Genomic DNA, 25,443 nt, shown 5'->3' with positions numbered 1-25,443 from the left:
GGTGGCACACACCTATACTACAGCACTTGAAGGTGGAGTCAGCAGTACAAGGGCAGCTTGTGTCACTGTCACACACTCACACACACACACACACACACCTCTACCTTAAAAAAATAAAGACAAAACACAGAGCTTCAAAAGGTGGGAGTTGTTTACTTTAAGCAACAGTCCACAGAAGTACAGATGTCAAGGATGAGACTTTCCTCACGGTCAAGCACCAGCGTCAGCACACAGCAGAGTTCCTCCATTAGGAGGTCCCCATGGGTGGGACGGGCGCCTATAGCCTTCCTTGTGTGCTTCATCTTGCAATTCCAGGTAGCTTGCTTGTATACCTGCAGCCATCCTCTGCTCTGCCCAGCAGCTGGCCAGTTGCAGTGGCCGCTGGCATCCTCAGGGTATGAAAGGCAGCTCCTCTGCAGGCAGCAGGATGTGAGGTGCAGCTGCTTTGACCACTCCATGTGCACAGGAAGGGACACTTAGCAACGGACACTGATGGTGGGGCAACAGCAAGGAGAGCGCAGTGGTGCTCGCCCTGTGGACAGCTGGGAGCAGGGGCTGCCGGGCAGTGCCTGTGGCTGCTATCTGTCCCATCACAATAAAGCCAAGGACAGTGTCAAAAACCTGGTACATAAGAGTCTACACATCAGGAACCAGATCATTTCTTCTTAAAACAGTCTACTACTCCAGTCTACTACTAGAAAACACTCATGCCATGGCCCAGACCCAGGAGTCAGACAGACAGAAGGAAACAGAAGAAAGAAAGAAAGCAGGGAAGACAGCGGTACATAAAGTGCTTCTCCTTTAATGAACAAATCTGAAGGATGTACAGCCAGGCTCACGCTGTGCAGTTCACAAGCATGGAAAAACAAACAAACGGAAGGACAGAGTTCCAACACAAGAAGCTAACCCAAGACCAGGCTGGACTTGCCGCCGGGGGGGTTTCTCCTGGATGGCGCCGGGGCCGGAGCCACTGGGCTGGGCACGGGAGCAGCGGGCACCGGCTTCTCTTCCATCTGCGCCAGGTTGGCTTGGAAGTCTGTGTCCACGTTTTCTAGGAAAACAAAATTTCAAAATGGTTCAAACAACTGGAAACAAACAGGGCAGGAGGTAATACATGCCTTTAGTTCCATGTGCTGGAGGCAGGAGAATCAGGAGTTCAAGGCCATACTGTGCTATATAAAATGTTTGAGGCCAGTCAATGGTTACAGACTGACACCTTTTCTAAAAACAAAATATATGAACAGACTGTATCTGCAGTCTGTGCATGTATGCGGAGGCAGAGTGTGATCTGGTGACTGCTTTTGGGTGGGTCTCTCGCAGATGCTTCAGTCTCCACTGTCCACAGCACTGGGTTGCAGGAGGATGTGGCAGCGCCCAGATTTGAATGGGTGACGGGTCAGGCTCTCTTACTCGGCGTGCCACTGCCCAGCGCCAGGAGCTTTGAACTTGTGGCCTTCCAAAGGTCTCCTAGATGGTGTGTTTTAGGACTACACACCATACTGGCAACTCCATTTATGAATCTTGAAGTCAATAGCCATGGAATGACATAACTATTCAGCTACATGTAAAAGTCCTGCCTGAAGCTTTTTTCCCCTAAAAGAAGAGAGAAAAGATCCCAAGTATCTGGCTACAATTCCATTACTCAAGAAATAGGATCAAATGGACAGCACCTGTTTTTGTTTGTTTTTGGTTTTTTGAGGCAGAGTTTCACTGTGTAGCCCTGGCTGTGCTGGAACTCACTATATGATGCATGCCTTTAATCCCATCACCCAGGAGGAAGAGGGGGTAGATCTCTGTAGGCCATCTGGTCTGAGTTACAGGAGAGATAAGGCTACATACAGAAACCCTGGCTCAAAAAAACAAACTAAATAAAATTATCTTCCAACAACTCTATGGCAGGCATTTATAGGTGCCCTGTGTAATCAATGAACCTATTTAATTTTTCACAGTAGATAAAGCCAAAAAGCAAAAAGAATACAAAAACAATTCTACAGACTAAACACTAGACAGGAGCTGTCAGGAGACTGTTGTGAACCCCAAGAGTTCCAACGGGAAGTGGAGGGCAGATAATGTCCAAGGCCAGCCAGGGTCACCATAAGACTTTGCCTCAGGAATACAGTATTTCTGGGTAGAGGTGGCGCACGCCTTTAATCCCAGTACTTAGAAGGCAGAGGCAGGTGGATTTCTGAGTTTGAGGCCAGCCTTGTCTACAGAGTGAGTTCCAGGACAGCCAGGGCTACACAGAGAAATCCTGTCTCAAATAACTAAAATTAAAATTAAAAATATAAGAACAAAACAATGAGAGGAAGTCAAGGACTAAGTATAGCCAGGCGTGCAGTGCACACCTGAGACAGGTGTAGCCAGGTGTGGCAGTGCACACCCAGACAGTCACATTTGACTGCAACCCCAAATTGACAGTCCCAGAATTGTAAAAAAAAATAAAATTAAAAAAATTTTTTAAAAAAGGCAGCAGGGGAGGTGGAGAGAGGGCTCAATTTAAAAGCACTGGTTGCTCTTCCAGTTCAGTTCAGAGCAACACCCATACAGCTGCTCACAACCACACCTCTTACTCCAGTTCCAGGGTTATCAGGCCTGCTTGGACTACAAGTACACACACGGTGCACAGCCATGCCTGTGGGTAAAACACCCATGCACATAAAATAATGCCAGGCGGTGGTGGCACACACCTGTAATCCCAGCATTCTGGGAGGCAGAGGCAGGCGGATTTCTGAGTTCTAGGCCAGCCTGGTCTACAGAGTGAGCTCCAGGACAGCCAGGGCTACACAAAGAAACCCTGTCTCAGAAAAAAAACCAAATCAAAAAAAAAAAAAAAAAAAAAAGAAATCACTTAAAAAATTTAAATTAGGAACTAAAAGCAAGTATAAGGCAATTTGAAAATAAATACCAGTGCTCAAACTAGTAATTCTAAAGGGGAATACTTTTTTGTAACACTGAAGATCAATCTCAGGCCTTGGTACATCAAAATAAACATTGTATATACCAACTTGCTATCTAGCCCATTTACAAGATAACTGAACAAGACACTAGTGCCTGAGAAGAAAAGAACAATTGCTTCAGAGTCAAAACACAGGAAAGGTAACTATCTCTCTAGCCTGCACATAGGGAAGACTGCGGCCTAAATTTCCTTTCTCCAAACATACTTCTGGGCATAGGTTTGCTTCTCATTGCTAAGGTCAAGCCTACCAGTGAGCCCCCTCACCTCCCTGACCCTGCCCCCCCCCTTTTTGGGGGACAGCATTTGACTATGTAGCCCCGGCTAGCATGGAACTAGGAGATATTCTCCTGCTGTCTCCCAAGTGTTAGTGTTAAAAACTAAAATAGCTAGGCGTGGCGGTACATGCCTTTAATTACAGCAAGGGCAGGCAGATCCCTGTGAGGTTAAGGCCAGCCTTGTCTACAAAGCAATTCTAGGACAGCTAGAGGCTTGTTATATAAAGAAACCCTGTCTCGAAAAACAAAAAATAAATAAATGAAGAATGATTAAATACAGGCTAGCACACCCAATTCATTAAAAACAAAATGAATAAAGATAGTGTGATTGAGTAAAGACTTATGCTAACTCGCTCACTCATTAGCGTAGCTCATAGCCACCACCAGCCTCCTCTCCTCCACAGCCCCAACCTCTTTCTGCAGCCATACCCAGTGACTGCGCCTTGAACCCTAAGAGCAGGGCCGACCTCCTCCTTGTAGCCATTCTATCTGATTACCCAGAGGCCTTGGCTCTTTGCCTCATATTAAACAAAGCCTAGAAGATGTTGAATGCATCCCCCTTGAAGCTAACTGTAAGAACTGGAGCTGACCTTTAATCTAACCAAGTAGGTATTAGTTGTTATGACAAATGGGCTAATAAGTTCCAGCAGTCAGAAGCCCAGACTAACCGGGACAGCTTGCTGACTGACAGTTTTTAGAGAGGTTGGAGTGAGCCCTTTCCCCGCACACTATGCAGCTGCAGGGGGTGGAGAAGCAGGAGGTAGCCGCCACTCCAGACATGCTGCGCTCTCCTGGCCCTCCCAATCAGACAGGCTGGCAAAGGCGTAGCTCAGTGGTAGTGCTCACTGGCAGTCACAGGGTGGTAGGCTGTGTGTGGGAAGACTGTCCTGGCAGATTTGTTAAGTGCGGCCCCACAGTGAGAGTTCTCAAAGCCCTGCGCTGCACCATCAGGGCACACCAGGTGTGCTGATCTGGTCAGTGCTCCCTTTACATGGGGTTTGAATCCAACCCTTTGTACTATGAAATTCAAACATTAAAAATCTCTTAAGTGTCCAGGTAGTGACACATCCCCTTAATTCTAAAATTCAGGTTTCGGTAAGTTCCAGGCTAGCCTAACCTATAAACTTGAGTTCCAGGCAAGACAGGCTTATAGTGAGACCCTGTTTTGTTGTTATTTTGTTTTGGTTTTCTGAGACAGGGTTTCTCTTTGTAGCCCTAGTGTCTGCCAATGCCTCCTAATGAACTTCTACTTTAACTTATTTTTTTTACGATTTATTTATTTTATGTATAGGAGTACACTGTCCCGTCTTCAGACACACCAGAAGAGGGCAGCAAATCCCATTACAGATGGTTGTGAGCCACTGTGGTTGCTGGGATTTGAACTCAGAACCTGTGGAAGAGCAGGTAGTGCTCTTAACTGCTGATCCATGTCCCCAGCCCGGAGACCCTGGTTTTTAAAATAGGATATTTTTCTTTCTCTTTTTTGGTTTTTCAAGACAGGGTTTCTCTTTGTATCTTTACCTGTCCTGGAACCCACTCTGTAGAGCATACTGGCCTTGAACTCAGAGATCCACCTGCCTCTGTCTCCCTCGTACTGGATGGCATGTACCATCACCAGGCCTACTTTGTTTTCATAAGTATTTTGTCTAAATATATGTCTGTAAGCCTTGGGGATGAATGATGGCCATAGAAGTCATGGGGTGTTGAACGCTGGAATTGGGATTACAGGTGCTGAGACTCAAACCTGGGTCCTCTGAAAGAGTAGCCAATACTTTTTACCATCTCTCCAGGCCAAAGACTCCTATGAAAAATGTCAATTAACATATCAAACACTGCCCTGATGGATACCTGCCTTTTAAAAAGGGTTCTTTGGTCTTTGCTTTGTTTTCTCTTTTTTAGCACATTTCTAGCAGATTAATCCTGATACTAGTGGGCTGGCTTGGCTGCCTCCTTCTGAGTACTGGAATTAAAGGCTTGTGTTGCATTACTTGACTTAAAAAAAAAAATCGCTAAACCAAAGCAAAACCAAACCTGCTGACTTGACCAAGATGCCAAGACACACATATGTATTTGAAATAAGTAGAAAGTTAACTCAGACCTTATAACAGCATTATAAAAACAGCAATCAGTGCTAAGATATATATACTCACCGTGCATATCTCCTTCTCCCTGGAAAAGAAAATTTCAGAATTAGTTTCTGTTTCAATTCTATAACACATAAAATGATCATAGTCCAAGAGAAGATAACCCAGTTGAAATTAAATGTGAAATTCCATTTAGGGCTGGATAGTGGTAGTATACACTTTTAATCCCAGCACTTGGGAGGCAGAGGAAAAGGATCTCTGAGTTCAAGGCCAGTCTGGGCTAACGCCAGTTCTAGGACAGCCAGAGCTACATAGAGAAGCACTGTCAAACACAGAAACAGGGAAAAAAGGAATTCTATTTTGGTAAGTGCAGGACCTAATAACAACCCCAGTGTAATCTGGGGTCACACTACACAGCTGACCAGCACAATAACCAGCCCCAAACCAAAGCCAGGAACAGACAGACAGACAGACAGACACACACACACACACACACACACACACCCTGAACCAGAGGATCCTTCCTCAAAAAGGGAATGGAGAAAAGGCTTCCCTTTTCTCCTTCCTTCCCTACACAGCCTCCCCATACCTAGGTTGTTGCCTCAGGGTATTGAGGCACCTAGTCAGAAAGACTTCCTCCCAAGGGAGCTCCCTCCCAGACAGGCTCAGGGGACTCAGTGGCTGCTCTTTCTGCAGACATATCTCACTTGGACATCAGTGCTGCCAATTCCTTGAGTTTAACTCACATATCAGACAACTGGCATAGCTCTTCAATTCCAAGATGCTAGATACACGAGGCTCAGAGGAAAGTGAGGGATTCAGAAGCCACAGAACACTGCCCACCTAACCTAACGCTAAGAAATGTCCAGTCGGGTCGGGTTCATCTGCTCGCCTGACTTTCTGGCCTCCCCAAGGCTTCTTTTCCTGAGGCGGCCTGTGTAGCTACTCCCTGTTTAGCTGATCTTGTTGCCACGCTCCCAGGTGCTGGGATTCTAGGTAGGAGCCACCATATTGGTCTCACATAGTAGTGCTGGGGGAGACCCAGGTCTTCTAGGAAAGTTAGAAACATTAACTGAGCCTGACTTGTCTGGCTTTTGTCTGACTTTACACTTTAATTTTCATCACCAACACTGCTCGGCACATCCTCCCTCCCTCCCCCCCTCCCTCTCTCTCTTCTCTCTCTCTCTCTGTCTCTCTCTCTAAGATCTATTTATTTTACATATATGAGCACACTGTCGCTCTCTTCAGACACACCAGAAGAGGGCATTAGATCCCATTTTGGATGGTTGTGAGCCACCATGTGGTTGCTGGGAATTGAGCCCAGGACCTCTGGAAGAGCAGTCAGTGCCCCCTCAGCACATTCTCTTAACTTACTGAGAAAAAAATAAAATAAAATAAAAATTTAAAAACCAAGGGGGCATTTAACTCAGAGCCCTTGGCTACCCCAAGAGGCTGTCTTGTTATCACACTGACCTTGAGGTCTAAGAAATCTCCAGAGTTTGCTTCAGAAGAGTTACTTCTCTGTGTTCCAGGCGACTCCGACTCTTCCCTGCCACCACTAGACTTGGCACCTAGAAACCAATGCATACCACAGTAAGGACTGGCGAGCTGGCTCAGTGGTCAGGCAGCTCCTGCGGCTCCTCCAGAGGACCTGGGTTCAATTTCGGGCACCCACATGGCAGCTCACAACTAGAACTCCTGTTCCAGGGATCTGACACCCTCATACAGACATACATGCAGACAAAATACAAATGTACAAAAAAATTAAAAAAAAAAAAGGACATGGGCTGAGCCAGGTTCCACTCCTTGCACCACATGGTACCTGAAGGCAAAACACTCATACATTTAAAATTAATCTTAAAAAAAGAAGGCGGGCAGTGGTGGTGCACGCCTGTAATCCCAGCACTGTGGGAGGCAGAGGCAGGTAGATTTCTGAGTTCGAGGCTAGCCTGGTCTCCAAAGTGAGTTCCAGGACAGCCAGGGCTATAGAGAGAAACCCTGTCTCGAAAAACCAAAATCCAAAAACAAAAAAAAAAATAAAAAAAATAAAAAAAATAAAAAAAAAAAACAAAACAAAACAAAAAAAATCAACAACAAAAAAAGTGCTAAAAAAAAAAAAAGAACACTGTGTTTCATATCACAAAATGAAAGAAGATACCTGAAGGCAGGCTAGCTGAAAGCTACCTACCGCGGGGCCACTCTGCCTTTGGTCCTTACTCCAGCCTTCATGTAGACTGTCAAGAGTCCGGGACCTCCCTGAGCCCAGGAGTTCCCAACCACCACGCATGAGCCTACCAAGTACTGGATCACAGGCTGTGCACCACACCCAGCCAGGATTGTATTTCTTGCTTGTTTGGGTTCAGCCTTTGCTAAACAGTACTATATCCTGCTGAGTCAGTGACTTTAATAAGAACAGCCTTGTAAAACCAGTACCTGCTCACAGTGCGGTGCTGCACACCTTTAATCTCAGCACTCGGGAGCAAAGGCAGGCCGATCTGAGTTTGAGACTGGCCTGGTTACAGGGCGATCTACCGCTATACAGAGAGACCATGTCTTGAAACCAAAAACAAACAAGCACCTGCTGACTTGGCCCAAGATGGGGGGTTCTCCTCAGGTGTCCCAAAGATGTTAGAAGCCATCTTGTTCTTCCTCACAGGCTGTTCTGTTGGCTCATCAAAGCCTAATGAAAAATTGGACCCACCACCTGGAGGCCGCAAAACCCTAGAAACAATTGTAAGAAGTTAACTTCAGATCACACCAAAACACTCTTTGGATAAATATGTCCAAAAACCTTCATTTCTCTGACCCTTCTCCAAGATTGCAGCTATGGAGGAGGACTTGGACCATCAGGTGTAAACCACGGCTGGAGGGTCACGGTACCAATAGCTGCTTTCTTTTTTGTTGTTGTTGTTTTGTTTTTTTGAGAGACAGGGTTTCTCTGTGTAGCCCTGGCTGTCCTTGAACTCAGAAATCCACCTGCCTCTGCCTCCCATCTACCACACCTGAAAGCTGCAGCAGCAGAGTGTCAACCACAGGTAACAGACTCCATGTCCCTTTGAGCAAGTTACCGAAGGAACTTTGTCTCTCTGGACTTAGCTAAATATATTTGCAAAGAAGTTTAGAACAACATCTTGTAATTACAGCTGTAATCACAATTTGGGACACTGAAGCAGGACTGCCAGTCCCCACTGACTACAGCATCAGAGTCACCAAAAAAACAAACGTCCACTTTTATTCTCAACTAAATAGAAAAAAAAGAATAGATCATAAGATACAAAAGCTGCCTGGAGGGTCAGCGATGCCCAGCAGACACAGCGGAATGACCACTGAGCCTGAGACCTAAGTCAGGCCCAGCACCTACATGGTGGCTCACAACTTCAATTCTGGAGGCTCTGGCACTCTCTTCTGGCCTCTGCAGGCACTGTTCACACACGCACAGGCAAAGCACTCATATGCATGTTACACTATCTGGGACTAGCCTTTAGTCCCAGCATTTGGGAGGCTGAGGATCTTCATGGGTTCAGCACCAGCCTAGCCTAGGACTGGGTATGTCTACAGTTTCTAAGTCTATGGCTCAGCACCATATATGGCTCCCAACCATCTATGATTCCAACTGCAAGGAACCTGATGCTGTCCCCCTGGCCTCCATAGGCACCAGGCTAGAACATAAGACAAACATTACATGTAATTTTTTTAAGAAATCAACACAAAGCCAGGCGTGGTGGCACATGCCTTTAATCCCAGCACTTGGGAGGCAGAGGCAGGCAGATTTCTGAGTTCAAGGCCAGCCTGGTCTACAAAGTGAGTTCCAGGACAGCCAGGGCTACACAGAGAAACCCTGTCTTAAAAAAAAAAAAAAAAAAAAGAAAGAAAAGAAAAAGAAAAAAGAATGAAAAGAAATGAACACAAATATTGCTGAAAAACCAGAGTATCCACATCTTTGGAAGAAAACCAGATCCTTATCACTCACCTTTTATCACCTTTTATAAAAATCAGTGTAAAATTATCAAAACCTTGCTGGGCAGTGGTGGTGCACACCTTTAATCCCAGCACTTGGGAGGCAGAGGCAGATTTCTGAGTTCAAGGCCAGCCTGGTCGCCAGGACAGCTAGGGCTACACAGAGAAACCCTACCATGGAAAACCAAACCAAACCAAATCAAAAACATTTACCAGAACCTTAACGTAAGACTGGAGAGTCCCCGGCTAGAGGGTGCTCGGTGCTGTCGCTGCTCCTGCTCCTGCTCCTCAGCTGGGCTCCCAGCAACCATGCTGTGGCACACAACCACTTGTAACTCTTGCCCTGCACATTGCACTCACATGCATGAGCACACAGGTATACACTTAATTAAAAGTAAAAATGAAATCTTAGCCAGGTGTAGTAGCATGCGTGTGCCTTCAGTCCCAACCCTGGAGGCAGAGGCAGGCAGATCTCAGAAGGCAAAGTTCAAGACCAGCCTAGTTATGTATGGAGTCCCAATCTAGCCAGGACTACATAGTGAGACTGTCTCAGAATGATAAAATATAAATAAAAACACACTTGGCGTGACTCACTGCAGAGCCTCAGTGACACATAGGCGCCTGTGCTCACTGCAGCACTGCTCAGGTGGCCACCGGGAGGGAGGAAAGCTACAAACCGGGAGGTGGGGACCCATGCCCTTAACCCCAGCCGAGAAGGCAGAGACAGGGGAATCTCTTGGAGTCTGAGGCCAGCCTGGTCTACAAAACAAGTTCCAGGACAGCCAGGGCTACATAGAGAAACTGTCTTGAAAATAAAACAAGCTGGGGCTGGAGAGATGGCTCAGTGGTTAAGAGCACCAGCTGCTCTTCCAGGGGTCCTGAGTTCAATTCCCAGAACCCACATGGTGACTCACAACCATCTGTAATGGGATCTGATGACCTCTTCTGGGATGTGTGAAGACAATGGTGTACTCAAGAAAGAATGAAAGAAAGAACAAAAGAAAGAACGAACGAATGAAAGAAAGACAGACAAAAGAAAAAGAAAAAGAAAAGAGAAGAAAAGGAAAGAGAAGAAAAGAAAAGAAAGAAAAGAAAAGAAAAGAAGCTTTAGTCAGCCACAGAGGTCTGAGGTGTATTAAATGAGATGAGACAGATACACAAAGACAAATCCAAATACTTTACCATAAGAGCAGAAGGAATATAGGGTGGAGGGAGGAAAAGGAGGCACACTAGCAGCATGGAATATACTTGTGAGGATGAAGGAACTCAGGTCATCCTTGGCTATATGAGACCCTGTCCCAAAAACTAAAACAGAAAAAATCTGTCCTAATGAAACCCAATAGTATGTACAATAAGCACATGCCAAGTATCTTTGTTTATTTTGACCTGGTGGTTGGAGTGCCTCAGCAGGGAAGTGAACTGGTTCCCCTCAGTTCTGGTCTCACACAGCTCCATGCCATTGAGACCATACTTTGACCATTCTTTGTGTTGCTTTGATTTCTAAGACAGGGTTTCTCCTTGTAGCCCTACAGTCCTGGAACTCAGTCTGTAGACCAGGCTGGCCTTGAACTTGCACAGATCTCCTGCCTCTACCTCCTGAGTGCTCAGATCAATGGCATGGGCCACCACTGCCAGGCTTCCCAGCTAGTCCTAACTCTAGTCCTAAAGGATGCCAGCACTGCTTTCTGACCTCCAGAGGCACAGACATGCGTGTGGTGCACACAGATACAGGTCAGGCACATAAAAAAAAAACCTAAAAAATTTGTTTAAATTTGAGTGTTTTAAAAAAAAAAAAAAAAAACAAAACCACACAATAGAGAGCTCAGGCTGCTGATGCCACCGCTCAGGAGGCTGAGGGAGGGAGATTGCTCCAGTTCCAGGCTAGCCGAGACTACACTGAGACGTCTCAAAATACCAAGAAATAAAGTGTGTTTCCAAAAGTCTTTCTAGTTTGTTCATTTTTAGCTGTAAAGTCAACAGACAGTAAAAATATGCTATGACAAGAACCCTTTGACATTTGTCTTCTGGCTTAATTAAGGTGCCCGATTTTATAAAGCCATGTGCTTGAAGAGTCTGCAGTCACCAGTTCTTGCAGTGTCTGTTTTGTTCCAGATCCTGCTTCTTTGACAGGCTTAGTGGCTCATGCTTATAATCCCAACATTTAAGAGGCCCAAAGAGAAGGACCACAGTTAAATTCAAGGCCAGACTTGGGCTACTAAGACAGAGAGGGAGGTTAGATATGGCTGTGCACACCTAGGATCCCTAGGGAAACAAGAAGGCAGCCTGATCCACATGGCAGGGCGGGGCGGGGTGGGGCGGGAGGGGAATGAGAGTGAGGAAGGCCTCCTAAGCCAGGCACAAAGCCAGGGAGTAGGCAAAGAGATAACAGGACAGAAGATAGGACCACAAAATGCTCTTGAAGATACTAAAAAGAAGCACAAGAGAAAAACAAAACTTGGGCTGGAGAGATGGCTCAGTGGTTAAGAGCTCCGACTGTCTTCCAGAGGACTTGAGTTCAAATCCCAGCAACCACATGGTGGCTCACAACCATCTGTAACAAGATCTGACTCCCTCTTCTGGAATGTCTGAAGACAGCTACATTGTACTTACATATAATAAATAAATCTTTAAAAAAAAGAGAGAGAAAAACAAAACTTTCAACCTCACAGCTGGGCACTGGGCCAGGCCTGCGCCTCAGGTTCTCAGAGACTAAGGCTGGACAGTCACCAGTCCAGAAAGTCGATACCACCTTGGACAACATTTCAACAGTGTCATTAGCTCTGGCATTTTGTGTGCCTTGGTTGTATCTGTGGTTCCTGGGATACAGCTCCCTCCCCATGGGAAGCCACAGAGGCCCACAATGCATGCACATCTGTCACTACCAGGCCCACTGCTGATACTGGCTGGACTAAAAAACCAGAGCATTTTTTCTAAACAACAAAATTTTTAAAAGTTATTTGTTCTGTGGGGCGTGGGGGCTCAATGGCATGTGTAGCTGTACACCATGTGTGTGCCTGGTACTGGGTAAAGAGGTCATGGATCTCTCCTGGGACTGGAGTTCCAGATAGTTGTGAGCCACCATATGGATGCTGGGAATCAAACCTGTCCTGAAAAGGCATCTAGAGCTCCTAAGGACCGAGCCATCTCTCCAGCCCCCAAACATGTACCCATCTCCCTTCACACTGGCCACCAAGACAACATGGGAGCGGAAAGACAAGGCCGCAGAGCAGCAGTGTACAGTGGTGCATGCCCCCTTGCATCCCCACACTCCACAGGTCAGGAAGCTGTGAGGCCAGCCCAGTCTACACAGTGAAACCTTATCTTCAAAGAAAAGCAAACAACCCACTGGCAGAGCATTTGCCTAGCTTATATAAGGCCCTGTCGGACCCCCTGAAAACCAGAAAGAAAAAAGCCAGGTGGAGGATGCTGGGAGAGGACCACAGGCCTCTAATAGCAAGAGCTTCTGGGCAGCAGCAGAGGAATTACAACTCAAGGTCTGCCTCAGCTTTATAAACATTTGACCAAAAAGGAGAGGCAGAAAAACCTTGTTTCCTGACCCACTCTGTTAGAGTTAAACCACAAGTTCCATTTCCTGAAACAGAGGCACAAGTAGCCCAGGCTAGCCAGGAACTCATGGACTCTCTTGCCAACCACCCCCCATCCCCCTACACCCCCATCCCCCTACACTCCCATCCCCCTACACCTCCATCCCCTGGTCTGGAATGAGCTTTTTGTCCAAGCACATTAGAGTTAGTCTTTAATCCTAGCACTCGAGGTCTACAGAGTTAGTTCCAGGACAGCCAGGGACAAATAAAAAGCCCTGCTTCAAGAAACAATGACAGACGAGTGAGCCTCTGAGTGGCTGAAACTGGAGGTTTCAGGAGGAGACGCTCCTGGGTGGCCACCAAAGTCCGGCACCTTTCTCTCAAAGGTACTGTATACCTAATTATAGCCTTCATGATAAACCCATAAACGTGGGAGGTTTCCCTGAATTTAATGGCAAATTAATTAAACCTAAGGGCAGTTACAGGGATCTTGCTTTGCAGCCAGTCTGTCAAAGGGCGGGGAGGGATGGGGGAGGTGTGTGGGGGGGGACGGGGACTAAAAGCCAGGCACTATAACTCATGCTCGAAATCCCAGGAGGTGGGATGCTGAGACAGAACGACTGCTGTGAATCTGAAGCCAGCCTGGACTAAAGTGAACTCAAGATTACCCTAGGCTAGAAACAAAATCCTGCTTTAAAAAAAGAAAGTGAGCTGGGCGGTGGTGGCGCACGCCTTTAATCCCAGCATTTGGGAAGCAGAGGCAGGTGGATTTCTGAGTTTGAGGCTAGCCTGGTCTACAGGGTGAGTTCCAGGACAACCAGGGCTACACAGAGAAACCCTGTTTCGGAAGGAAGGAAGGAAGGAAGGAAGGAAGGAAGGAAGGAAGGAAGGAAGGAAGGAAGGAAGGAAGGAAGGAAGGAAGGAAGGAAGGGAGGGAGGGAGGGGAGAGAGAGAGAGAGAGAGAGAAAGAAAGAAAGGAAGGAAGGAAGGAAGGAAGGAAGGAAGAAAGGAAGAAAGAAAGAAAGAAAGAAAGAAAGAAAGAAAGAAAGAAAGAAAGAAAGAAAGAAAGAAAGAAAGAAAGAAAGAAAGAAAGAAAGAAAGAAAGAAAGAAAGAAAATGATTACCAGTATAGTTCAGTTAGTTGGTAGACCATTTGTCTTGGGTTCGATTCCCAGGACTGCATAAACAAGGCTTGCAGGGTACCCTCAAATTTGTGGCATCTGCCGCCAGCAAGGCCCCACACCTTAAGTGACAGATGTCTGCTGTGGTTTGCAATCAGAGGAATACACATGGCTGGGTTTTTCCCCTCAGACTAGAAAATAAATGAAGTTTAGAACAAAAGGGTTAATAGGGCAAAATGGTTTAAAAATGAATAAAGGTATAAATTTGAACAAACCTGAAAGGCACAAAACTCCTACCCAGCCTGAGTACTGGGATTACAGGAGAGAGCCACCATATCCAGCTTGGAACAAATTTTCTAAGGGACACAGTGGGAGGTGCCTAACCTCTCTATGCTTCAGGTTTCTCCTCTATAAATGAGGGCCTGTAGTAGTTTCTGTCCCATCAGACTGTTATTAATAGGAACATCATACATATATATCATTTGGAACATGGCAATCATGTACAAACTATTATTAAAGCATCTACATGTCACAGGATGCTATCGGGTGTTCCCTCTCACTAATGGATTTCAGATGAATGACATCCTTTTTTTCTGCATTGCTATTAACCAAAAATTTTAAAGACTGCTTCTAGACTGGTTAGATGGGTAAAGATGCTTGCTGTGAAGCCTGACAACTTGAGTTAGATCCCAGCAGTCCACAATGAACGGAAAGAACAGACTCCTGAAATTATCCTGACCTCCATACACATGCCAGAGAAAACGCACATGCGTGTACACACACACACACACACACACACGTTAAGGCAAAGGGAGCAGAGATGGCTCAGTGGAGATGCAGAGTGCAGTTCCCAACACCCGTGTCAGGCAGCTCCCAGTTCCCTGCAACCTCTGCTCCAGGGGAGGGAGACGAGGTAACAGATAGATAGGTGACTGAGGCAGCTGGGCCGTACAGTAAAGGCTGGACTACAGAGTGAGACTCTGAATCACTTTCCCTCTCTCTAGAACATCTCACAGTACAGCCCCCGCCAGCCTGAGACTGCCATCCTACTTTCTCAGACTGGGATTCCGTGTGTGCCATCAAGCTGGGAGAGAAGCGCTACTTCTCCCAACACCCCTTTCTCTCCTGTCTGCATTGGATCCCTTGATAGAAATCCTGGCTCCTCAGGCTGGTCCCTGGCCTCAGTCAGTACTGGGGACGTTTTCTCCTTCTCACTGCACCCCTGCACTGCCATTTCTACAGGAAGCAGTGGCCTCTCCTCTCTCTGCCGCTTCTCCGACCAACCACGATCCTCCCTGGCCACCCTCCTCTCCACTTCCTTCACAGCTGCAAGTCCTCTCTACTTGGAGCGCTTCCTGGCCTGTCTCCTCTGGCTCAAGATGCTCCACCCTTGCCCTCAGTGCCCTCTAACCTTCAGGTGATCTCTTAAAGCCCACTTCCACACCCTACCCTGCTTCCTCCATGAGCCCAGGACACAGCACAGGTTGAGAGCATGGCTGTCTGAACAGACCTGACTTATGGACACTGAGACTTTACTGTCAGGATTTTCCCAATCATGTAATCTTGGTTTCCACAGCCACTTCCCAACATAGACACTGCCCAGTTTACTGCCTATGAAGCCAGGCGAGGCTGAGGCAGGGCGCTGGGCTCGGGCACTGCTCTGTAGTTTATTACTACTTGTCAGGAGAAGAGCCGGAGAATGGAGACTCCAAGCAGCTGCCTGGTGACTGACAGCGGGCCTCACGTCCGCCAGCCTGGCAAGTGCTTCAAATCAATCAGTGGGCAATCAAACAATGGCATGTTTGTCTTCAGGGCCAAATACACAGAATTTCCTTTAGGTTTGTTTTCTTGTTGTCTAGCCCTGGACTGCCTTCTCTCTAGACTGTGACATTAGTGTCTCACTTAGTAAGATGCAAGGCTCAGGCCTGGGGAGAGCTTGCTGCTCCTGTAGTTGGGCCTTGTTCAGTTCCCTAGTGTGCGCAGCTCACAGCCACCTGTAACTCTCTCTCCAGGGGATCCAACACCTTCTGGACTCTGAAAGCACCCCTCCAACAAACAAATAATAAAATAAACCACTCTTTTACTGCAGGAGGGAGAAGGGCTGAAGAACACTGCCTGACTGCTCTTGCAGACCTCAGATCCAATTGCCAGCACTGACCTGGGGCTCACAACCATTTACAACTCCAGTTCCAAGGAATTTGACACCCTCTTCTGGCCTCTGTGGGGACCAGGCACACATGTGGTTTCAGGAAAACACTCATACACATAAAATAAAAATGAATATAAAAGATTTTTTTTTTTTTTGGTTTTTTTGGATTTGGTTTTTTGGAGACAGGGTTTTTCTCTGTGTAGCCCTGGCTGTCCCGGAACTCACTCTGTAGACCAGGCTGGCCTCGAAATCAGAAATCCACCTGCCTCTGCCTCCCAGAGTGCTGGGATTACAGGCATGCACCACCACCGCCCGGCAAAAGATTTTTTTTAAAGAAATGACATCAACTTGAGAAGCAGAGGACTCAGCAGTAACAACATCTGCTGTGTTGCCAGGCGTGGTGGCGCAAGCCTGTAGTCCTAGCACTTGGGAGGCAGAGGCAGGCGATTTCTGAGTTCGAGGCCAACCTGGTCTACAGAGTGAGTTCCAGGACAGTCAGCACTACACCGAGAAACCTGTCTCGGAAAAAAAAAACCAAAATAAAAGAACATTTGCTGCTCTTGCAGAGGGGACTAGAGTTCAGATCCTAGGACCCACATCAAGGATCAGAATTTCCTGAAACTTCAGAGCACTGGATGCCTCTGCCCTCACAGGTTTCTGCAACTCATGCACAATTATCCATACTCAGACAGATATACATACATATAAAATACTCACCAGGCCTGACCATTGCACCTGACTTAGACACTAATGTCACAGTCTAGGGAGAAGGCAGAGGCCTACAGAAGACAGTCTCGTTTTAGAAAACAAGAAAACCTTAAAGAGCGCACGTGGTGGCGCACGCCTGTAATCCCAGCACTTGGGAGGCAAAGGCAGGCGGATTTCTGAGTTCGAGGCCAGCCTGGTATATAGAGTGAGTTCCAGGATAGCCAGGGCTACACAGAGAAACCATCTCAAAAAACCAAAAAAAGAAAAAAAAAAAAAAAGAAAATCTTAAAGTAACTCCATGTGTTTGCCACATGAAGATGTGTGTCTGTCTGCTGGCTATTGTGACCACACCTTAAATCCCAGTACATAGGCAAGTAGATCTCAGTGAGACTGAGGCCACCCTGTTCCACATACTGACTTCTAGGCCAGCAGCTGAGGCTTCACAATGAGATGCACTATGTCTGCAGGTGCTTTTCATCTCAGCACACCCCCCATGCAAGTTCCCAGGAAATTAAGTTGTTTAAATTACTACTAAAGGTATAGATCAATTCTGGGGTGATTTGGGGGTGTGGGCCTAGGGAGCTTCTAGGGGTGGGCCCCTGGGTCTTGCCCAGGCTACGGACAAGCCGTCACATCTCCAGACCTACTGGGTAGGATTATTTTACATTTTTATCTTAAATGACTGAAGACACTTGAAATATTAGAATCAAACCGAAAATGTCTCTTTGTCCTCCCTCACTCCCCAGAGAGGGAGGCTTTCATTGCTAAGTGGAATTAAAAGCTCATGAAATTCTTCAGAACCCTAGTGGACTTGTAAATATGTTTTGGCCAAGAAAAAACAAGGGTGGGGGAGCACTAGCACCCAGCTAGCTGACACATCTGCCAGACCTGCCTGTCCAACTTTTACTGGTCCTGTGATAGCAGGTACTACCTCCCCAATGACGTCAGTGTTAGAGAGACCATCTGAAGCAGAGAGCGGTTCCCAAACAAAGGATTTGCTTGCAAGACAAAGTACTTCAGCTGTGGCTTGCACTCTTTCTTTATGAACCACATAGAGAGAAACTGCTTCAAGGTTGCCGAGTTAAGACCCAAAAATGTTATAGCACAGACAGCAATTTAAAAAATAACTCCTTTCTTCCAATTCCCAACTCCCATCACTCCAGTACAGCACTCACCACTGAGGGTGCAGAGTAAGCACACTGAGGAGAGGGGTGAAGAGAGCTCGGATTACAGGAGAAACGGGAGAACCTTAGCACCAACACCAGAGGGAACACTTTGTATTTGTCTCACATGTAAAGGCCCTGGCTCTGAAATGCTCTGCAAAGCCTTGAGCTGAGCTTGACTCCCAAAAGATAAAACCCAGCTTACATATTATCTTAACAGGAAGGAACCAGTGTCTGACCAGGAAAAGTTGGCCTCATCACACAAAACAAAAACCCAGGGCTCAATCTGTCCCTGTGTCCGTTGTAACAAATTACCTCATTTGAAGGATGACAAGAGGGAGTGATCCAGTCTCCTAGGTCTACTCTCCAGTTCTGCCCCGCCCTGTAATCGCTGGCCCCTTCAGTTCCCTTCCATCTCACCAATTCTTTTACTACTTCCCGAAACTGAAAGCAGCCTGTTCCTGGCCCTGGCTTCCTCATGAGACTCACGAAGGCTGCTTTTTGTTAGCAAGCTGTCAAGCCCCAGTGTGATCCTGCTATTCCGCGCTGCCTTCTCAGCCCCACAAAATGGCTCCCTTTTGTGCCACTTGGTTGGGACCCTAAGGCTGGGTCAGTCAGCTGTGGGTCATCATCAATGGTAAATAGATGGCCAGAGAACATGGATCCAAGCCGTTGGAAAGATCCAAGAGGTCTGAAAGCCAACTGAGTGGACTGTGTGCCGCTGGCTGAGCCGAGGCGGATGGACTCCCTCCACAGAACACGATCCCCCACCAAGTTAGATGAGGTGTAGGAAAAGGGTCCCAGTCCGGACAAACAGCTCCCCCCACAAAATGCAGTCTACTGGGTGGCAAGCAAGGTCCCCCGCTTCCAGGAAGGGATACTACATACTACTGGAGACAATGGATGGCTCCCTAGCCCCGCCCAAGCGCAGACAACCTCCCCCTCCAAGAGGAGCCTGCTCCGGAGTGAACTCATTTGGCCAAAGTCAATGGGAGAAGTAAGAGAGGTGACATGGAAGGACTGAGGTCCGAGGATCTAAGCGCAGAAAACCCACTAGAGCAGGCTCACGGCCCCGCGCACTCGGAGGTGGGCGTGGGGAGGGGGAGGAGACCCGATCTCTCCTTTGTTAGGCGCAGGGAGGCACTTTGAGAAGAGGACTCTGATCCGGGGCTGAAGTGGAGGGAGGGGATGACCAGCCCCGCCCTACCAGAGGTGCACCTGCTGCGCAGACACGGACACCCGGCGGGGCACCACGAGGAACAGAGCCTGCAGACCAGCCGGATCAGGGCTCAGATTTGCTCACAGCGCCCAAGGCCGGGGCCAGCACACGCCCGAGCCAGAAGCGGGGAGCGCATGGCCCTCATGTGGGACAATGGGCCCAGGAGCCAAGGCCAGTGTCGCCGCCGGTGGCTAGAAAGACGATCCTCCCGCACACTCTCACCGACTCCAACCTGCCGCATGGCAAAGGGCCGCCACCCACGGCCCCCTCAGCAATCGCTCCGGGGAGAAATGTATAGAGTCACCGATTGGGGCGGGGCCACAAGCCGAGGCAGTCCTGCCGCACAAAGCGGCGCCCACTCCTTACTCTGCCACCCTCCCCCGGGCGCGAGCGAGGTGCTCCCGGCCCGTTACCACCAACGCCCCGCGGCCCCCACAAGCCCTGCAGGGCTCGAGCCCTACCCTGTCGCCTTACCGGGAGCTGTTCCTGCTGTTAGGGTCCACACCCTTGAAGGTGGTGGTAGTGGTCATGGCGCCAAGGGGCGAGGTAGGCTGGCCCTGAAAACGCCGAGGGGGACTGGGACCAAGCGGCGCAGACGACTCTACAAGCCTAACAAGCCGGGCTCCACGAGCTTCTGCCGCCGTGGGGTTCGCAGGATTCCTCTTTTATAGGGCAGATAGGGCCCACCCTCCACATGACACCATTGGTCCATTTAAAAAGATCTCTTCATTTCTATTGGTTGCCTATAGTGCTAATTATAATTCGGCATCAGGACGGGCTGCGCAAGCCAAGGCTCAGCCTAAGCCCCGCCCCCTTCCTGTACTTGGACTGGCCGCTACAGTCTCCCCTCCTCCACGCCCTAGATAAACTGGTGGTGCCGTCACTTTAAAAAGTTACTTGAGGGACTGTCTAGGTGTCTCAGAAGGAAAAACACTTGCCGCCCAGCATGACAATTTGAGTTCAAACTCCAGAACCCACAAAGTATAAGAGACCCAACTCTTGAACCTCTGACCTCCAGGTGTGCGCTCTGAGACACACACACACACACACACACACACACACAATCTAGCTACCTAAATAAAAAGCTACCTCAGCAGGATGTGTTGGCACTTCCCTGCAATACCTTCACTTGGGAGACTGAGGCAGAAGGATCACTTTGAGCTTGAAGCCAGACTGATCTATAACAGTAAGACCGTGTCAAAAAGAAGGGAGGGGGGAAACAGAGGACAGAAGGAAAGAGAGGGGATGAAGTGTTAAGGGCATATGCTAGTACTGCAGAAGACCTAACTAGGTTCAGTTCCTAGCACTCACAGGGCAGCTCCAAACTGTAGCTCCAGTTTCAGGGGATCTGACCTGGCTAGTTACATGCAGTCACACACATATACACAAAATAAATCTTTTTTGTTTGGTTTGGTTTGGTTTTTCGAGACAGCCCAAGTTGCCCTGGAACTCACTCTGGCTGGTCTCAAACTCAGAAATCCACCTGCCTCTGCCTCCCAAGTGGGAGCATGCACCACCACCACCACTGCCTGGCCCCACAAAATAAATCTTTTGCCAGGCAATGTGGCACAAGCCTTTAATCCTGTAGTCCCATCACTGAGTCAGGAGGCAGAGACAGGTGGATCTCTGCATTACAGACTAGCCAGAGCTACACAGAGAAAACCTGTTTTAAGTTTGTTTGTGGGTGCTGGAGAGATGGCTCAGTGGTTAAGAGCACTGACTACTCTTCCAAAGGTCCTGAGTTCAAATCCCAGCAACCACATGGTGGCTCACAACCATCTGTAAAGAGATCTGAGACCCTCTTCTGGAGTGTCTGAAGACAGCTACACTGTACTCACATATAATAATAAATAAATAAATTAAAAAAAAAAAGTTTGTTTGTTGTTTGTTTTTAGGGTCCGAGATAGGGGTGTAATCCCAGCACCCTAGAAACAGAAGCAGGATTTCTTAGCCTCAAAGTAGTGGGGAGGGGGAGGAGAAACAGCAGGGCACACAGTGGTCTACATCTTCGATCCTAGCTCTAGGGAGGCAGAGGCACGTAGATCTCTGTGAGTTCAAGCCAGCCTCATGTACAATGTTTGTCCCAGGACAACACACAGTGGTACATAGAGAGAGACCCTATCTCTAAACAAACTAAAAAGGTGTGTGTGGAGGGTGGTAATGGCTGGAAAAATTTGCCACACAGGATCTTAATTTCACGAGCACCAGGCACCACTGAGTGCACATTCAGGCAAAACATGTGTACACATTTTTGTTTGTTCGTTTGTTTTTCAAAACAGGGTCTCGCCCGGACAATGGTGGTACATGCCTTTAATCCCAGCACTTGGAAGGCAGAGGCAGGTGGATTTCTGAGTACAAGGCCAGTCTAGTCTACAGAGTGAGTTCCAGGATAGCCAGTGCTATACAGAGAAACCCTGTCTTGAAAACCCAAAAAAAAAAAAAAAAAAATCAAAACAGGGCCTCTCTGTGTAGCCCTGGCTGTCCTGGAACTCACTCTGTAGACCAGGCTGGCCTTGAACTCAGAAAAGGCCTGCCTCTGCCTCACAGGTGCTGGGATTAAAGGCGCGCGCCACCACTGCCCAGGGTGCATACACATTTTAAAAAATCTTTCTAAAAGTTAAAAAGGAAACTGGCTGTGGTGGTACACACCTGTAATCCCAGCACTAGGGAGGCAGAAGCAAGTGGATCTCTGTGAGTTGGAGGCCGGCCTGGTCCAAAAGAATGTAGGACAGCCAAGGATGTTACACAGAGAAGTCCTGTCTAGAAAACAAACAAACAAACAAACAAATGAAAAGTTAAAGAATTACTGGATTAGCCTGTGCTACACCATCATCCCACATTCCTCTGCAATGGTTTTAGTACCTTCCTGGGGTTGAGTTACACCTGCACTCCTCCCTACCCCTCAGCAGTATAAGGCAATGCTGCTGTCTGCTGTGCCCGGTAGATGGCAATGAAATACAGCTGGGCTGGTGGCACACACCTGTAATCCCAGCACTTGGGAGGCTGAGGCAGGCAGATTTCTGAGTTCAAGGCCAGCCTGGTCTTCAGGGTGAGTTCCAGGACAGCCAGGGCTACACAGAGAAACCCTGTCTCAAAAAAACAAAACAAAATGAAAACCTTAAATATGATCTTTGTTATTTTATAATCTTGTATTTCTTTAGGAAATAACACATGCCCCTAATAAGCCTTCCGCTTTCCATGCTTCCGGATGGAGATGAGATCTTTCACGAGGACAATTTTCTGAAGGGTTAGAAATCCTACAACCGGTGCTGGAGAGGTGGCTCAGCGGCTAAGAGCACTGACTGCTCTTCCAAAGGTCCTTAGTTCAAATCCCAGCAACCGCATGGTGGCTCACAACCATCCGTAACAAGATCTGATGCCTTCTTCTGGGATATTTGAAGACAGCTACAGTATACTTACATATAATAAATAAATAAATCTTAAAAAAAAAAAAAGAAATCCTACAACCTGACTTTAAACAAACAACAACAACAACAAAAAACCTACTATGAGTCCCATTGGCACACATAACAAAGCAATCTCAAAGACTCGATAACAGAAAAGGAGCTGAAATTATGGGGGTTTGGTTTTGTTTTATATGTGATCTACATAGCTCTGGCTGTCCTGGAATGAATTCCCTTTGTTGACCCGGCTTCCTTTAAACTCAGAGATCTGCCTGCCTCTGCCTACCAATAAAAGGCCCTTGCCAACATTTTCGGGAAAAACTGGAATCTCTTTAATATTAATCTTCCAGCCAGTGATAGAGCCCACCTTTAAATCCCAGCACTCTGGAGACAGAAGTAGGAGGATATCAGTGAGTTCAAGACCAGCCTAGTCTGTCTCAAAAAACTTAAAAACAAAATAAAACAACCAGACGAACAAAGCAACACTTTAACCTTACTCTCTAAGCTCCAATGGGTGGCACACCAGCAAACCCAAACCATGTTTTGAGCTCAGACTGTCCTAAAGCAGGCTCATGCCTGGTCAGGGAATGGCCTCATCTCTAAAACTATCGGAGCTGCCGGAAGCTCGGCAGCTGTTTCTAACCCTTAAGTCATGACTCTTCCACCTGTCTGGGTAAATTTATCCCTGCAACAAATGCAGGCAACTCTTTAGAGGACTTGGAGGATGGTATAAAGATCTTAATAGGCAAAGCCTGAGGTAAAGGCATGTAGGCAGCTGAAGGGTGACCTTTTCTCATGACGAAATCTAACCCCTAAAAGTAGGTGTCTCCCGTCCCATGTACCCTCCAGATTTCTATAAAACTCAACAGCATTCCTATTCCTGGGGCCTCTTCAGGCAGTTGGCTAGTGTTCTCAGCAGTCTTAGGAAAAATCTCTCCCTTTGGCCTTTCACAGAGAACCAGAACTCCCTTCTCTGTCACCGTATGATCACCCACATCTGTGGCAACCCCTGTAGCATAAAGGATACTTCATGTCTAGCCTGGACTCTTCCCATCCTGTCTCCTGCATGGATGTTGGGATTATAGAGGGGTACCATCCTATCAACTGGACATCCTTTGAGCAATGAAGATTAATTACCACCTGCTTCCAGTGTTTGTTTGTTTTGTTGTTTTGTTTTGTTTTGTTTTCTGAGACAGGGTTTCTCTGTGACAGCCCTGGCTGTCCTGGAGCTCACTCTGTAGACCAGGCTGGCCTTGAACCCAAAATCTGCCTGCCTCTGCCTCCCAAGTACTGAATTAAAGGTGTGTGCCACCGCTGCCAGGCTTACTTCCAGTGTTTTGAATTGTAAGGAAGCGTATTTGCTCAGGGTCAGCCAAGATGGCTCAGTGGGAAGAGGTATCACTACCAAGCCTGAGGACTCAAGTTCGATCCCCAGACACTTACTGACTCCCAGAGGTTGTTCCCTTTCATCCAAGCGTGGGTTCATGCATGCAGCCACACAGATAAAATAAGCAGATGTAAAGTGGGCACTGAGGCACACTTTAATCCCAGCACTCTGGAGGCAGAGGCAGGCAGGTCTCTGAGTTCAAGGGCAGCCAAAGATACACAGAAAAACACTGTCTTGAAAAAAAATAAGAGCCTGGGCATGGGGGCGCACACCTGCAATCCCAGCTCTCTGGGAGGCAAAGGCAGGCGGATTTCTGAGTTCGAGGCCAGCCTGGTCTACAGAGTGAGGTCCAAGACAGCCAGGGCTACACAGAGAAACCCTGTCTTGGAAAAAAACAAATCCAAAAAACCAAAAAAAAAACCAAACCAAACCAAAACAAAACAAAAAAAAACAAAACAAAAAAAAAAACAAAACAAAAAAACAAAAAACCAAAACAAAACACAAGTAGTAAATGTTGAAAATAATGTGTTCACAAAACCTAAGAGAGCCCACACCTCTGGTCCTGGGTTCCATGGGGGTGGGGGGAGAGGGGAAATGCCCGGGTGTGCTGGCGTTTCTAAATTACAAATGGCAGCTTGAATACTTGGAAAAGCAGTTTGACTCTAGGGAAAACAACAGTTGCTGAGTTAAGAGAAGTCATGAAGAACATAGCAACTGCTTATTTTCCTCTTAACTCCTGGGACTTGTTTCATGTTTATCGCGTGAAACATGATGGGCTAAAGAATGTAGTGGTTTAAAAAAGTGAACTATGATTAAGATTATTATTATGGTGGTGATGATCATTATTATGTATGTGTGTGTTTTGTAATATTGGGCCTCCTCACTATGTAGCTCAGGCTGTCCTGGAATTCACTATGCGGACCAAGCTGACCTTGAACTTGGAGATCCTGCCCGAGCCTCTCCCTCTCCAGTACCATAAAGGCCTGGCTCTTAAAACTATATCATAAGCTGGGTGTGGTGGCAGATGCTATACAAGATATTTTCTTTTCCTTTTATTTTATTTTATTTTTTTAAGGAAACACTTTGCAGTCCGAGTCCTTTATTTCTCTTTTGTACATTAGGCCATGAATCAGATGGCATGAATCGGAATGGCTCCAACAGTTCCTTCCCGTTAGTCCTCACAAAGTGCTTCTCTGGGTGGCGCAGGCTGGCGCTTTAGCCGAACCCAGGTGCCCTTCTCTTTGGCTTTCTTTTTCTTCTCTCTCTCTCTCTTTTGTTGTTTTTTGTTTGTTTGTTTCGAGACAGGGTTTCTCTGTATAGCCCTGGCTGTCCTGGAACTCACTCTGTAGACCAGGCTGGCCTTGAACTCAGAAATCCCTGTGCCTCCCAAGTGCTGGGATCCCAGGCGTGCACCACCACCGCCCCAGCGTGGCTTCCTTTTTCTTCTGTGTGGTCTCCTTCCCCCACTCCAGGAA

General features: G+C 47.4%; 1 protein-coding gene across 1 annotated transcript; it reads right to left on the bottom strand.

Annotated features, from left to right (window-relative positions):
• Nucleotides 1-133: 133 nt before the first annotated feature.
• On the bottom strand, nucleotides 134-19,828 carry Jpt1 (Jupiter microtubule associated homolog 1). The gene is made up of 5 exons (XM_052195650.1): nucleotides 19,652-19,828; nucleotides 7,894-8,036; nucleotides 6,789-6,886; nucleotides 5,382-5,400; nucleotides 134-1,051 (listed from the first exon to the last, which is right to left on the bottom strand). The coding sequence occupies exons 1-5, from the start codon at nucleotides 19,705-19,707 to the stop codon at nucleotides 903-905; spliced, it is 465 nt and encodes a 154-aa protein (XP_052051610.1). The 5' UTR covers nucleotides 19,708-19,828; the 3' UTR covers nucleotides 134-902.
• Between the last annotated feature and the right edge of the window lie 5,615 nt (nucleotides 19,829-25,443).

This window comes from Apodemus sylvaticus, chromosome 10 (genome assembly GCF_947179515.1).
Source record: "Apodemus sylvaticus chromosome 10, mApoSyl1.1, whole genome shotgun sequence".
Classification (NCBI taxonomy): domain Eukaryota; kingdom Metazoa; phylum Chordata; class Mammalia; order Rodentia; family Muridae; genus Apodemus; species Apodemus sylvaticus.
This window is presented reverse-complemented; position numbering and strand designations above follow the sequence as displayed.